This window comes from Hordeum vulgare, chromosome 5H (assembly GCF_904849725.1).
Source record: "Hordeum vulgare subsp. vulgare chromosome 5H, MorexV3_pseudomolecules_assembly, whole genome shotgun sequence".
NCBI classification, from domain to species: domain Eukaryota; kingdom Viridiplantae; phylum Streptophyta; class Magnoliopsida; order Poales; family Poaceae; genus Hordeum; species Hordeum vulgare.
Window position 1 is genome coordinate 508,785,266 of NC_058522.1, and position 16,309 is coordinate 508,801,574.

General features: G+C 43.1%; 1 protein-coding gene and 1 pseudogene across 1 annotated transcript; one reads left to right on the forward strand and one right to left on the reverse strand.

The window, feature by feature from the left end:
* Positions 1-707: 707 nt before the first annotated feature.
* Positions 708-2,543, reverse strand: LOC123397068 (annotated as a pseudogene).
* A 159-nt stretch (positions 2,544-2,702) lies between these two features.
* LOC123451788 (aquaporin NIP1-3-like) lies at positions 2,703-8,338 on the forward strand. Its single transcript, XM_045128329.1, has 4 exons — positions 2,703-3,066; positions 3,579-4,001; positions 4,904-4,965; positions 7,912-8,338. Exons 1-4 carry the CDS (start codon positions 2,761-2,763, stop codon positions 8,120-8,122), a joined length of 1,002 nt encoding a protein of 333 aa, XP_044984264.1. The 5' UTR covers positions 2,703-2,760; the 3' UTR covers positions 8,123-8,338.
* The last annotated feature ends 7,971 nt before the right edge of the window (positions 8,339-16,309 follow it).

Sequence of the window (16,309 nt, forward strand, 5' to 3'; positions counted from 1 at the left end):
TCAAGCCAAAACTTGTTGAATCTTAACAATTATGCAACAATTTCAAATGATGCCCTTAAGTGTGCCTTTTTGTCCATTGATCCAAGAACAAGGCTTGCCTATCAGTGAAATTACATAAATAATTTAACATATTCATATACAGATCACCGGACTAAGGACCTTCTAGACTGTAACTTGTAAGAATAGATTAAGGCTGGAACATATCATGGACCCTTGGAATACATTTTTTTAATGTTTAAATGGACTACTATTGACACAAGTAGATTTAGTCCATTAAAATTGAAATCAGTGAATTTAAAATAAAGAACATCACATAAGATTGGATCTCATCAGTGCAAGTTTGGTAAGCAGAACTCACGACAACTTTCTCAGTAAGGATAGGAAGCATGGCGCCATTCCATGAATCAATCTGGGATGTGGATGTAAACAGTGTCCGTTCCATCCCCTAATAGACATTAATCCTGCTGGTCCTCGACATCTTCATTTTGTCATGCTACCGTCAGGATACTTTTTTCATGTTTATTGATGGAAGTGAGCCAGGAGAGACCCTGCACATCAAATGTCTTGAAAACTGACTGCTACCTTCACATTTAACTGCAGTGCCTGAAGATAAATCCTGTGAACTGACGGGAAATACAGTCACAGTGTCCAATAAAGATATCCCTGGGGCAGAGGTCCACGCTTACAACGATGAAATCCCCATTAAGTTAGGTCAACTTGACGGTGATCGCATTGGCTCCCTTGCCAATGTCCTTACTGAACCACTGCAACATGAAGATTCTTGTTCTAGGGATTCGAGAAGACTGACCAATAGTAGTAAGTTGTTGCTACTGAAAGAAAACATAGCCAGGGAGCTTGAAAAGACTGAGCCTGAGATTGATTCTGTGGTCGGCATGTACGTCCAATATCTCCTGTCATCGATGGCAGTTATGACCAGAGCTTTGGAGGATAGCGCCATACAAACCCTACCTTTGCTCTTCTCTAGCCAAAATTCCTGCAATTACAAAGCACACAAAATATAAGCCATTTAGCACTAAAAATAGTCCTAGCCCCTGAAGATAAAAAAGGGAACCAAGATAGTTTTCGGTGCTGAAATTGTTTCAAATTTCAGAGAATAATTAAATCAGGCATTCAGGCTTCAATTTGTGACGTATTGTTGCACTAATTAACTCTGAAACGACTCAGATGTCAATATTTGGCTAGGATAAACAGATATGTGGATTAAGACATCAGACTCGGTAAATAACAATGATTCAAGCACAAAACTAATTGGCCAAAATCATATAGACAAGCTCATGAGGGGTCTTGTTTGCGTTGCCAAAAAAATTCATAGACAAGCACATGGAAAGGGACCTATATTTACGTAGAAGAATATCTGACCTTGGTGCCGTCGTCGAAAGAGACAGGCCTGGAGAGCCTCGCGTAGATCTCCTTGGTGCCGGCCCGGTGGCGCCGGCGCCTGCCCTCCTCGCCCCCGCCCTATACGTACCGATGAGGTGGCGGTAGTTCTCCGACAGCTTGGCCTCCCACACGAAGTCTGCCCCCCGCGGCGCCGCGAAACGCGTGGTTGAGCCGCGCGAGGCGGCATATCTCCGGCGCGTCAAGCCGGAGCAGCACCTGCGTTGCCCAAGCTCCCAGCTGGCATGGCTCCGTCGGGCGCGTCCAAGCTGCCTGCCGGCTCGTTGCACCTCCGCCTTGCGTCGCCTGCTTATTCCTTGGACGGCTCCCCGCACCTCCGTCTCGCCTCCTTCGGCCCCGGTCGGCTAGGCCCTGCACCTCCGCCTCGCCTGCTTTCACCTAGAGCCGGACTCAGTTCACCCCGCTTGCCAATCCGCCGACGACGGCGGGGATGGATGCGCGGGGCGGGCGCAGGGGCCGGCGGCGGCGGGGATGGATGCGCGGGGCGGGCGCAGGGGCCGGCTGCGGCGGGGATGGATGCGCGGGGCGGGCGCAGGGGCCGGCGGCGGCGGGGATGGATGCGCGGGGCGTGCACAGGGGCCGGCGGCGGCGGGGATGGATGCGCGGGGCGGGCGCAGGGGCCGGCGGCGGCGGGGATGCTGGGCAACGTTGGAACAGCGGGGTGGGGCGGTGGGCCGGCGGCGGCGGGGACGCTGCAGGCCAGGGGAGGGGGAGGAGGAGGAGGCGGACGGTGAGGGGGAGGAGGGGGCGGACGGGGAGGGGGAGGAGGAGGCTGATTTTGTGGGATTAGATAGGCACTCGTGATTACAGTTTCCTAATTGACCAGGCGTTCATTTTCCTTTGAGGAGGAGGTGGAGCACGTGAGCCTTACTTTAATTGGTAAATGCACACGGTGGTGCTGCGTGGATGGTGGAAGGCCGTTAGATTTTTATTTGTTGTCTAATTGTGTGGTGGTGATTGGTATTTGTTTTTTGGGGGTAATAGGTGTGTGTACCTAGTGAAGTTTACGTTTGATCTTTTATTAGTAGTATAGATGCCACGAGGATCAAGCAATACATTAACTATTCCACCAATCCATCTCCCTCTCTCCTTCTAGCTATATCCAAATTACTCTTGTGGTACATGGCCGTGCGCAAGGAAATTTTGCCGATTTTGATGAGGCTAAAAATAAATAAAATCCATTTGCATTCTTCCAAGAAACTTCCGGTGCACAGCTACCGTCTCCAGACTTTAGGGGGATTCGCGATGCGGTGGTCAACCCAATAAATCACAAGATAACATTTGCTAGGAGGACACATCACGCATGGACCTCACCTCGCTATCTAGCTTGAGCATGGCAGCATGGAGCCCATAAATAGCAGAAGCATACTGATCAACACGCGGATCCAAACAAGAGATAGAGATAGAGATAGAGATAGAGATAGACAGCCGGACAAAGAGAGAGGGATGAAGGGAGAGAGCGGAAGCGCGCGCATGGCAGGAGGAGGAGGAGAGCATGGAGCCAACGGCCTGCAAGAGCAAGACCACGCCGGAGCTCTGGAAGAAGGAAGAGGAGGAGCGAATCACCCAGCAGGGTGCGAAAATTCAGAGCAAGATCTCATCAGCACCAGCAACCAGCCCATGATCTCCGTTCAATTCGTGCAGAAGGTGTGTATGTTTGCATACGCAACCAGATTAATTATTCTTCATCCAGGAACTTTTATTCTTGTTTTCGGTTCTGAGAATCCTTATGTGATTCGGGCGTGCATGGTCATCCATCCATCCACCACAAAAGTAGTTGCAGTTGTTCACACCTAATGGACAAAAGTTCAGGTAAGAATAAAACATGGCAGAGTTCAAACACCAGAAGAGTCAAACAAGTGGACAAAGATGACAACTTTCGTCTGCAAGGTACACGTGATTAGCCGGTAGCGATATAACAATCCAAACGCAACAATATTATTATCGTTTCGGCCAGAGGAAAATTCCGAAGGACTATTTGTTTGCCTTTGAAAATGTCTCCTACTGGCTGTGCTGGCTGCTACGTACAGCCAGTCTTCGCATCATATTCATACTTGCAATCCGGTCACAAGTCCCTACCCTATCATTATGAGTCTAACTTGGACAAGCAATCAAGCAATTGACCTGATGGCGACATTCTTGGATGATCATGGGCGCAGGTCCTCGCCGAGATATTGGGGACGTACCTGCTCATCTTCGCCGGCTGCGCGGCGGTGGCCGTGAACAAGAGGACGGCCGGCACGGTGACGTTCCCGGGCATCTGCATCACCTGGGGCCTGGCCGTCATGGTGATGGTCTACTCCGTCGGCCACATCTCCGGGGCGCACCTCAACCCCGCCGTCACGCTCGCCTTCGCCACCTGCGGCCGCTTCCCGTGGAGGCAGGTCCCGGCCTACGCGGCGGCGCAGGTGGTCGGGTCCACGGCGGCGAGCCTCACGCTGCGGCTGCTGTTCGGGAGCGAGCCGGAGCACTTCTTCGGGACGGTGCCGGCCGGGTCCGACGTCCAGTCGCTGGTGCTGGAGTTCATCATCACCTTCTACCTCATGTTCGTCATCTCCGGAGTCGCCACCGACAACAGAGCCGTAAGTAAATTTTGGAGGGGTATTGTGCAGTCACAATCCTTGTCTTAGCCATTAATTTAGTTTTCTACTACTCCTTCCGTTACAAAATAAATATTGCAAATTTAATACTAAATTAATACTTCCTTCGTTTATAAATAATAATTGTACTACAACAACAATTATTTAAAAAGAGGAAGTACAGATAGTTAGAGAAAATTACTCTAATTTTCTTTAACAACAATTATTTAAGAACGAAGGGAGTAAAATTTAATACTAAAACAACGACATATATTTTGAGACGAAGGGAGTGCTATTTTTTTGAAGGATGTGGTTAGGTCTCAGTTGACTGAGACTTAGGCCCAGTTCTTTTGCCAGAATCTAGGGATTCTTCCAGAATCCGACCCCTCCCCAGCTTCTCCCAGAATCTTTGACCCCCATTTGTTTTACAATCCTAGCTAATTAGACCCTAGCTAGATAGGATTGTAAAATAAATAAGGCTTCAAGATTCTGGAAGAAGCTGGGGAGGGGTCAGATTCTGGGAGAATCCCCAGACTCTGGAAAAAGAACTGGGCCTTAGTTTCAGTCAAGTGATATAATATATAAGAAGAAGAAAATTTAAAAAAACTTTTTATAAATCTTTATATAAGATCAAAGGATTATAATAGCGACTGAGATATAATAAAGTCTTAGTGAAGAGACTTAACAAAACTGTTTTTTAAAAACACCGGCTATAACGCAGCCGCACACACGCACACATTCACACCACCCGACGCTTCAGTCCTTTTTGTTTTTCTCGGCGACACACCCATCGAAGATCATGTCAAAATTATGAAGCTTAAAGATTAACGAAGTCATTACAAACACTACAGATACATCTCTATCTACTCAACTAATTGTTTCGGGCCATTTTCTCACTCTTGCAGATTGGTGAGCTCGCCGGTCTGGCCGTTGGAGCTACCGTGCTGCTAAACGTGCTCTTTGCCGGGTATTCCACGATAACTCCTACATTTACTTTATTTTACTCGCCGTTTTGGACTTTGGTTGTCAACAAAGCCATCTTCTGATTGAACATGTTGACGAGTTCCTTCCTTACACATGGCACTTTTACGCTTACTTATCTCGTAGTGTGAATAATTAACTGATTTACCACAAAAGAAAAGAAAAAAAGATAATGCTAACACGTGTGGGCGTTTGCAAACCGTTCACACGCATGGATCTGCGTCCGTTTGTGTTTTGCACTAATCTTGTCATTTTTTGATAATTTTTTTATGTCATGTAGGACTGGGCTGGTGTGTGGTCATTTAACCACTTCACCCACACGTCTGTTTAATCTTTTTTGGTTTCGGTTTAAAAATGTTTTATCTCTTAATTAAAACATATGTTTTCATCATTAAATCCGTCTCGTCAAGATTTTCAAAATTAGATCTCATGTTGATATGTTTTGATGAAAAAACAATTCGGGCAACAGTTGCCATACTCTTTACACTATAGTTGCCATGATATGTTTTATCTTTTTTTTTTCTTCTAGATTTAAAGCTATCGTTATATTTTTAACTATTTTTTATGGCAATTTTTATTAATTGACCATGATAATTTTTAATAATTAACCACGGCAAATTTAATGCATGGATCATGATAATTTTTAGTAATCCATTACAACAAATTTAGTTTATAAATCATGTCAATTTTAGAATTTTGACCATGATCGATGAAAGAAAAGTTGACCAAAAGTTGCCATGATGTTTTATATTGTAATTCCCATAGTGTTTACACTAGAGTTGTCATGACATGTTCTACCTATTTTTTCTTCTAGATTTAAAGCTACCGCTATATTTTTTAACTAGTTTTTATGGCAATTTTTATTAATTGACCATGGTAATTTTTTCATCATGGTAATTCACCATGACAATTTTAGTTTATGGTTCATGGCAAGTTTAGTTTCTTAATTTCCCATTTTATAATATGTCAAAATTTAGTTTTAAATGTAGAAGAAAAAATAGCTGAAACATATCATGGCAACTTCAGTGTAAACACCATGGAAACTACAGTATAACATCATGGCAACTGTTGCCCGGATTTTTTTTCATCAAAACATATTGATATGAGATCTAGTTTCGAAGATCTCGTCGCGATTGATTTAATGATGAAAACGGATCTTTAATCGGATTTTTCATTTACAAGATAAAATATTTTTAAAACTGGAAATCTAAAAAGATACCCACGTGCATGCATGCGGTGACGTGAGGCAGGAGGTCGGACGTGTGGGTTGTTCTCTTAGGGTGTGTTTGGTTTGAGGACCGAAAGTCATGGAATGTCATGGTTCCATTCCAAAGTTATGGGTTGGTTCCATCCTTGTGTTCAATTGATGATAAAAAAAATATCATGGGTTGGTTCGGTCTCGGTCTTTAGTTGGAGAGATGAAATGAGAAGAATTTGATGCCACTCGCATCCTCGATATAAATGATGAGATTGCATCTCTGAACAAATAGAGTTTTTTGCATTTGACAAGCCTATAATTTATATTTTCAGCAACATTTTCTTTCTATTTTCAACACATGCAAATCGGAGGAATCACTTGGTGAAGCATCTGGAGGGGATATTCGCTGCATGCGGATGATCAAATTCCGGTTCTTAACCCAACTAAACACGAAAACGACTGTTAGGGATGAAATCAACCCGTCCGACTCCACATCATCCTGAAACCAAACACGCCCTTACACACCACACGGGACGTGTGGGTAACACCCCTTAACGCCCACACGTGTGGGCATTATCAGGAACAAAGAATACTAGTATTTGCATAACAAACTTGTGATTTGTTGCATCGTCATGGTTTGTCCGTTTCAAAAGCTCGAGCACAAAGCAGCATGGCGTCTCAGATGTCATGTCCATGCGGTGGACAACTCAGACGCAATGTCAACCAACACTGTAACTAGTTGGTCCCGCAACTTAGGACAGCCTGCTATTGTACATCACATGTCATTTGTAAATTGGTGTGGTAAAATTAGTTTTCCTACACAGACAAAGTATCATCTTACTGTTCATGTGAGTGCATACAAAAAATTAGATGTCATTAGGTGAAAAAACACGGAAACTATTCGAAATTGCAATGTGAAAGTACACTTAAAGGATTTTAAGTTGCATTACATGACCATAAATTACAATCTGGAATTAGACAATTATGGAGTATACAATTTGATTTATTACCTATAAATTTTGGGAACAAGTAAAATCAATTTGAAAACAATGGGGGTATGTGTCTTTTATTTAAGATAATTCATGTGATTATCTTAGAATATTTGTGTGGGGTGGAATCCATGTGCTGACCAGGTCAGCTACCATATGACCTAACAAGTGAGAGTGCGATGTAATCTCTCGGTCCCAAAAATAAATATCTTAAACTTAATATAATCTTATACTAGAGCTAGTATAAAGTTGCGATACTTATTTTGAAACGGAGGAGGTAGATTGTTTTTCTTAGAAAAACTAGTATACGTCGGAACGGTTGCCCCAGCCCAACTTCCAGCTACAGTAGCGAACAGTGACCGTGGAGGCTACGGTCAGCGAATGGAGTTGTTGTCATGCCCCAGGCCATGGCCTGTGTAGAGAGCTTGGGGCCTGCCTACGTCCCCGCATATAGGAATAAAATAGAAGTACACGGTGGTAAAAAGTTGATTATGGAAGTACTTTTCATGATAAATCTACTAACAATATCAACATTTGGAAAAACATACTAAGCATTAATTATTTTTGTATACGAATCTAAGCATTAATTTGTGTATAGAAGCGGTTGAAATTTCATAATATTTTGTTTGCACTCTCCAATGAGTTTCAGGAAATGAACTTAGTAATAAAATGTATCAGATTTACTTTTATCATTTCATTATGTTGAGAGAATGTTTTTACTTTTTGACACGGTTGTGATGTGCAGGCCCATATCAGGAGCATCCATGAACCCCGCAAGAACCATCGGCCCGGCAATGGTTGCCGGCCGATACACCAGCATCTGGTTGTATATCGTTGGCCCAATTAGTGGCGCTGTTGCCGGTGCATGGGCTTACAACCTCATCCGGTTTACCAACAAGCCACTGCGAGAGATCACCAGGACTGGGTCCTTCTTACGAAGTGCAAGGATGAGCTAGCTGATTTTCACAGTGTTATTGCTTGTGGGTAGTGAATTTCGATGACATGTTGTAATTCTCCGATCGCATTGTAAATTTATTTGACTTTCTCTTCATTGTCTAATTTCACTAGTAAGGATTGGGTCCCCTAATTCTAATTGTAATGATTTCCTCTTCAAAGAAACTAGTGGTTATGCCCTGCAACTGAGGGCTCTCTTCTACCACAACCTTGACTTATGTTTCTAATGTAGTATAAACTAACCTCGCTTATGAGTGAAGTATTCAGAACGACATCAAACAAGTGGAAATAGAGAAAGAGAAGTGATCCACTTCGCCCCGCCCGCTCCCGCGAGCTGTAGGGCGAAACCCTAGCAGCCGCCGCTCGCGGTCCCTCCCCGCCTTCCCTCTTCCTCGCCGTCGTAGGCGTGCGCGACCAGGCAAAGCCTGGCTTGCGTGGGTGGCGGCGAGGCCATCTTCCTCTCCGACGCGGCGCAGGACGCGGTGACCGGCAGGGGCACGACGCTCGGCGCGGGGCATGTCGGCGGCGAGGAGCACGGCGGTGCTTGGGGCGCGGGTGGGTGTCCTTGCTGCTGCGGCTGAGTGGGCGCACGCGCGCTCGCCCGAGCCGGGGGGTGCGGCGTGTGCACGATGGATCTGGCGGCGGCGCGGCGATCTGCGGTGGGGCACGGAGGTGGCGGGTGTGGCCGGTGCCGAGGCCGCCGACGATGTGGTGCTGGTGCTGGCCACACCCTGGGATCGTGGCGGTGGCGTGCTCGGGGAAGACAGACGTGGTTTCTTCTTCGAAGCGGCACGAGCCGCCCTTCTTGCGGTTGGGGTACATGGCGGTTGCCTCAGGCTGCTCGGAGGACGACATATCTGGAAGGGCGAGCGTGGAAGGAGGCCTGGTGGCTGTCGAGCGGCGTCTCGGGCCGATGGAGCTCCGATGAGGCGCATGGGACATGGGACGGCGAGCCTTGAGGGCCTTCCTCGGTCAGATCTGGAGATGCTAGGTCCCGCCCATGGAGGCCTGCTGTCTCGGTTGTGCGTTGAGCCACGGCTTCGGCAGCGGCGTATGGGCGGGTAGCCCGTACGCGGGCAACTGGGTGTTGCCGGTTTGCCCCATCCCTGGCCACCTCGACGATTTTGGGGGCTAATCCAGTGGGGATCGGGCCCTCATTGTCGGCGCCCTCCTTGTCACGTGGATCGGGGGTCCGACCCTATGCGAGTATCACCCATGCCAAGGTGTGGCCTTGGGCGGACCTCGTGGACTTGCAGAGGCGAGGAGGCGGTTTGGATGCTGGGGTGGCGGCCCCGGGTGGTGGTCTACACTGGTTGGCTTCTCGGCGAGCCCCGGTGTAGCTGGTGTTGACGACATTCTTTGGCCATGAGGATGGCAATGGGTGCTGTGGTGGAGGATCCTGGTGTAGCTGTCGTCCTTGATGTTAGCTTAGCCCTGGTCTGGATCTGGTGCACCTGACTTATGGTGATGGGGTCCCTGTCGTGGAGTTTCTTCAATGTGGTGGGTGTTGAGGCCGGGCGAAAGCTTTGCACCATGGCGCCGATGATGACATCACCTCTCGGTGTTGTGTTCCTCTAGGGGCCCCGTCGTGGTCCTCTCCTTTCCTTCCGGATCTCAGGGCGAAAACCTCAGTTCGGCTCGCCTGGCGCAACGATGGCAGCGCTTCACGTCATTACCCTCTTGGGGGCGTCGCCGGTGAGATCAGGTCCTTCGGGCCCACGGTGACGGTCTCCTGTGCTTCTTCTCGGCAACCAGTTGGCGGATAGCGTCCTCAGCTAGTTTTGTCCATTTTTCTTTTGACCAAATTTCCTCAACACCTTGTATCATGTACTTTGTATCAGTGCGGTTTGCATTTATCTATAAAGGGGGGCGAATGCCTGTTTTGTGATGAGTGAAGTATTCAGGAAAGGGCATAGTCGGGGGCCTGCGTTAAGATGATATGTGCCTACTAGGGAAGTGATTTGGGGCTCTATTATATTGTTTCACTATTTTCTCCTGTATGGTAGTATAAAGTCTCTAGTTTAAGTTTAATTCAGCAACTTGTGGTTATGCTTCTATAGGTTTGTAGCTGCTGGGTGTGAGGGGGTATGTATCTTCCCTAGTTATGTCAGCACTCATGGTGTATGATAGTTGTATCTCTTGGGGTGTATGAAACAAGTTGTTTCTTACTTGTAGAAGACTCTATTTTTTTGAATGAAAATGGGGGACTATGGTCTCCTTTGATAAAATAACTAACTCACTATGTCTTTCTGATAATTCACAAGCATAAGGGATCTATTGCAGTTTATAAGTAAGAGTGTCGAACTCAATGAGGAGAAGAAGGAATTGGTTGATAGAAACTAGCAAGAATTCACTGTAGAAGATGCAAAAATGGTTTGATGGTTTGTTTGAAAGCAAGTAATCGCAGGAAAGCAAATAGTAACAAAAGTGAAACGGTGCAACGAGTGTTCCAATCCTTAATTATTATAATTAAAAATCAATTGTTTTACTTATAGGGATCAATGCATTCTCGAGGACACATAACAGTTTCACTCAGTTACGTTCATCAAGATTCATTGAGTTATTGTTCATTATTTTTGTAGTTTGTTGTGCGGTGGAGCCTATAATAATGTGTCGTTCTTGATTTAACAAACAACATGCTTATAATTATACCCTCTATGTAAGCCACAAATATAAGAGAAAAATTAATATACCATCTAACCATAGTAATAAACTTTAGGGTTCCAACACCCCTCAAAAACAGTAATAAACTTAGAGTACGGTATTATCTGTCACTCCGGAAACCTATACATGAAAAAACTAATCACATGATGCACTCCTTTAGGCCCTTAACAGTGGGGTGATATGTAGTCACGTTCACACATCACCATTAGAAAATTACACGACAACACAAGATCAAAATATAGAACTAGATTCAACTTCACAAGATTACTAGCAACAAGGTTTATCACATGCCCTTCAGAACGGAACGGACCACTCATAACACATCATATGGATCATGATCAGTGGAGATAAATATATGAATAACAATTTGAACATCTGAATATTTCACCAATAAAGTTTATAAGCATCAACAACAAGTACTAATCAATACCACACTCTATACTCAACAAAAGATCTCACATAAAAGTTCATAGATTAGAAAAATGGTGTCAAGGGAGTTGATGAATATGGCGGTCCTGATGAAGATGTTGATGGAGATAATGATCACAAAGATAGTGATGATGATGGCTTTAAGTTCTTCCTCCGTAAGGGATGGATCTACAACAGAATCACCCCGTCGGAGGACAAAAGTGCCCTGCCTCGGTTTCGCCTCGTAGCGGCGACAATTCCCGATTAATTCGCGTGTACATTTGGGTCAGAAGGGAATTTATGGACAATGGACGTCAAGAGGCAATGCCCACATGCCCCACTCGTATAGGTGCGCATGAAAGGCGTCCATGGGACCCCTGTGCCCCCCTTAGCAAAAAAACTCAAGAAACTTTCTAGAATTTTTGGAGCTCAAGAAGAAATGCCTTTTCTTGTGTTGTTTTGCCCTATTTTTCAGTTGTACGGTAATTTCCTAAGAATTTCCCTCTCTATGTGTTTTTTTTTGCGATGACCATCTCTATGTGTGTTGCATGCAAACTGAAGGGGAAAGGCATTAAAGTTGAGTAACATGGTGTAAATTATCAATGATAAAGAGTAAATTATAATAAGAAATAGTGATGCAAAAAAATCGACAATAGATAATGCGGGAATGACATCATCTCTATTTACTCTCATGATCAAACATTCTAAAAATAATCCCTTCTTACAAAACTTCTTATGAGGAGTTCATGACACCATTTACATGCAAAATTTTAACTCACAAAAGTTTCTTGATAATAATATACCATGTTCTCAGTCGTTATACGATCACATTCCTCTTATTATTCCAGAAGGGTCTATGTTAGAGTTGTTTCATGAACATACATCGCATGCTCAATTATCTTTTTTGTCTTAGCATAATAACCAGCACTCAGGAGAAAAAAATTACAGCAAAGATATTTCAACTGGACACAAAGGAGTCGTCCGATTCGTGACTAGTTGATGAAACGTACCGACATGTTGGTGCGCGCCAACGTCAACCTATTACGTAGTAGTTTGAGTAATGCTATAAATCTTAGGTGCTATTTAAGTCAACCTTTCTTATAGGGAAAAAGTCACACCATGAATCAATGTAGAAGGAAATCTTATATTACTCCTATCCATACAAAATTACGATAGGCCTTCATTAATTTCTCACCAATATGCCTACAAATTTAGAGTTATTATAAGTTTCCTACTTTATCAAAATTTTATAGGAAATAAGCAAATGCTTCCTTTCTATATCATTTGAACTAAATAGATGTTACTAAACAAAGAAGTATGTAAATATTGCATTCGTCTTGGAAAACACATGATAATTTCATACTAGATATAAGGTATGTATGGTATAGAATTATGAGTCATCAATGATTGCTTGACATACCGGGGGACGTAAATAACCCACTCAATTTTATACTATATAAGAACCACAAAACAGAAACATCTCACACAACACCTCTACCAAAGAAACCACCAACTAGCTTGCTCAAAGCTTAAGTATGGCGCTAACAAAGATTGCCCTCTTCTTTGCCCTCAACCTTCTTCTCAGTGTTGTTGTGCATGGTAACCCACCAATTGTCCCTACATCACCTTCCGCCCATACCCCACTTGTTGCACCAGCGCCTTCGACTGGTGTTTCATGCCCAATCAACCCATTAAAGATAACGGTGTGCAGCAATGTGTTGCTGCTACTGAAGCTCCGGATCAACGTGCCGGAGACCGAGCAATGTTGTCCACTTCTTAGTGGGTTGGCTGATCTTGATGCCGCTGTCTGTGTCTGCACTGCCATCAAGGCCGACCTCCTTGGAGTCATCACTATTGATATTCCCGTCGACCTTACCCTCCTACTAAACCATTGTAACAAGACATATCCATCTAGTTTCACCTGCTTGCGATGAGCCATGACCAACTATACCTCTCCAAAACATACTCATAATTGTCATGTATGTGGAGGCATAGCTATCTTTGCCAATTAATTAATAAATTTTATTTAGTTTTCAAGTTATGTTTGTGTGTGTGACATGAGTGTATCATAAATGTCTAGCAAACGTCAAGAAAACGGTCAAAACCCTTTGACCGGACGTAAACGGACCCGAAGGGCATTTCTATAAGGACACCTAGCGTCAAAGGGGCAAATTTGAGCAAGTTTCAAAACTAGGGACAAATCTGAGTAGGTGGTTCGAGTTGGGGACAGAAATGCAAATGACCCTAATCGAAATTATTGATATGGATCTTAGGTCATTGAGGATATTCCATACAACATGTGAGACCATTATAAATAATTCATAAATTACATACATCATAGTTGATTGTTTCAACCATCTATCAATACACGACATATTAATGATTTTTCACAAATGGGTATGTAGTCTATGGAAATATCTATGATATCTTGCTCTTACTATGGACCATCTCCTGACAGTCATTTATCATAAGGTTCAAGGGATTTCTTTTGTTCTCGGTTGATTTTGTTCATGTGGCCTCCCAACTCTATAAATGGCATATCATTAATTTTGCTAGCGTTATGCACACACTTGCTTAGCTATTGGCTACTTAGGGTGGGTGACCATGCTCCTATCAAACGATGTGGAGTTTTTCTGTTAGAATGATAATTCGTCCGTGCCGTCTTACATGATGATGGAATTGAATGCCTTTTCAGCACAGTTCGTTCAAAAAATATCGACATGCAGCATATATGTCATCTTTTTATGACTATAGGGCATGTTATAGCACACAGACTTGAAAAACCCCAATTTTTTTTTCATTTTTGTCATATGCAAGAGGCAAGTAGAATATTATTCATATATTTCTTTTTTCATATACGAAATAGGTTATCTAGTATTTTCTGTTTATTTTAGAAAGTTCGTGTGCTATAGTCCTTCATCCATGGTTTGTTCAACATATTTCGGAAATTCAAGATTCCTTTGACCCATAAGCGCTATCGACTCAAAATTTATCTCAGCTAGTACCCCCGGATTTCTCGAACATGCACATATTTCTTATCCACAACCTAAAATATCTTTTGTACAACGTATAACATATGTACTGACATTCTACATTCCCCATATTAGTATGGTTTATTAGATACTTAACCATAAGGTAAATTCATGAAATGGACCAACTAATGCTTGGATTTGCTTCTTCTTTCCAGAGAAACTTAAGAAACAGGGAAATGCCATCTTATAGTACTCTGTTTTCTCCCCCCTCTTGTTTTTTTGTCACTTTCTCTTCTCTATTGCCGAAGAGTGTACTCTGCTTTTTTTTGTTATAGGCAACTAAGAGGATCTATAGCAAATCTCCTAAAAGTAAAATATGAGGAGCAAGCGTGAATTTTAGGGGGAAATCCAAATTTTCCGTAAATATAACCCCACCCCTAAAACTTCCCCAACCACTCAATTTTATTCCAACTTAGTCGTCTTAGCAAAGTTCTTCACTATCCCGCTCGCACACAATCTTCCCGCCCCACCCCAATGCTAGCACCCCTATCCTCACCGTAGACCATCCACCTCATTGATGTCTGGCGAAATAGAAAGGTCGTCCCCCACAACACCCTACACGCCATCGCCGGCGTCAAGACCCATCGATTGCCACAAATTCGACGACGCCAGCACAAAAACAATGACGACGGTCATCGGTAGTCGATCCGGCACGACGACGGTACCGACCTTGCCCAAGCCGATCGACGATGTACATTGGGGTTGAGTTTATACCATGAGTACCACTGCTCCTCCAAAACTCTATGTAACTCCACCTACAATCGTAGTTCCTTTTTTTTTATCACAATCAACATCTCAAGCCAGATTAAGTTCCATTCCTCTAATTATGCACTCCCAGTTTCCAAAGTATCCCCTCAGTGCCATCACACATTGATAATTGATATTCATGAAAGTCAATAACTCAATTATGAGGTGTTGTTCCCCGACACTTTCATTCACCTCGACCATATGTTGGGCAAAATTTCTATGCCCGCAGGCTGGCCCGCGCAGGATGGTCCATATGGGCATGTTTGATGGTTAGTGTGAAATAGTATGAAGCAAAGGAGGGACGTCCAATTGCCTGACCCACACGTCGAATAGCCACGAAACGCACACCCATGTTTGCGCACGATTTGGGGTGGCACAAGTGCGGGAAGGTTTGCCCTTGTATTTTTCCGTTTCTTTCTTTTTGGGATTTCAATATAAGTTCTGGAAAAAAATAATCTTCATGTTTTTTTCCCAAACCCCAGAAAATGTTTATGCATTTTAAAAAATAGCCAGGATTCCGAAAAGAGTTCGTGATTTCAAAATATGTTCATCATTTTAAAAAACATGTTGCGGAAATGAAAAAATGTTTGTGATTTTGAAAAATGTTCATGATTTTGGAACATATTTGGGTAAAAATTTGTTTGCAAAATCAAAAAATATTCATGCTTTTGTAAAAATGTTTTTGTATGAAAACAATAAAATATTGATGATTTTAGAGAAATGGCCATGAATTAAACAACGTTCATGATTTTCAAAATTGTCCGGGAAATCATAATTTCTTTGCAGATTTTCAAAAATATTTGTGATTTTGACAAAAATTAGGAGTATTTACAAAATAGTTTTTTTTAAATCTTAGAAAATAAAAAATCACGAGTTCAAATATTTTTCCTTGATTTTAAAAAATGTTAATGTACTCAAATATAATGTTCGCAAATTTGAAACATGTTTAAGATTTCAAACTATTTGTAGTTTATTTTTTTTGCAAATTGAAAAATTTTCGCAAAAATTAAAAAAAAAGAAAGCAAAAAAAAAAAAAAACTAGAAGAAAAATTAAAAATAGGAAAAAAGAAATCTATATCTACCTACTAATAAAGAAGGTGATATTCTTAATTTGGTTTCGTCCGCACTATTATTTTTTTAAATGCATTGGACATATCACATAAGCCACTTGCAAGTTTGGTACTCCCATAAACATTAAAATTCTAGTGTAGATTGTTTATCATTGCTAAGCAAAAATATGCCTTTTTTATTTTTAACAAGCTGGCTTAGTTTTATAAATAGCATTCACATAAAATCGGCACGTCACTTTGCCTAATGTTGCAGCATTGGAAGTGTATG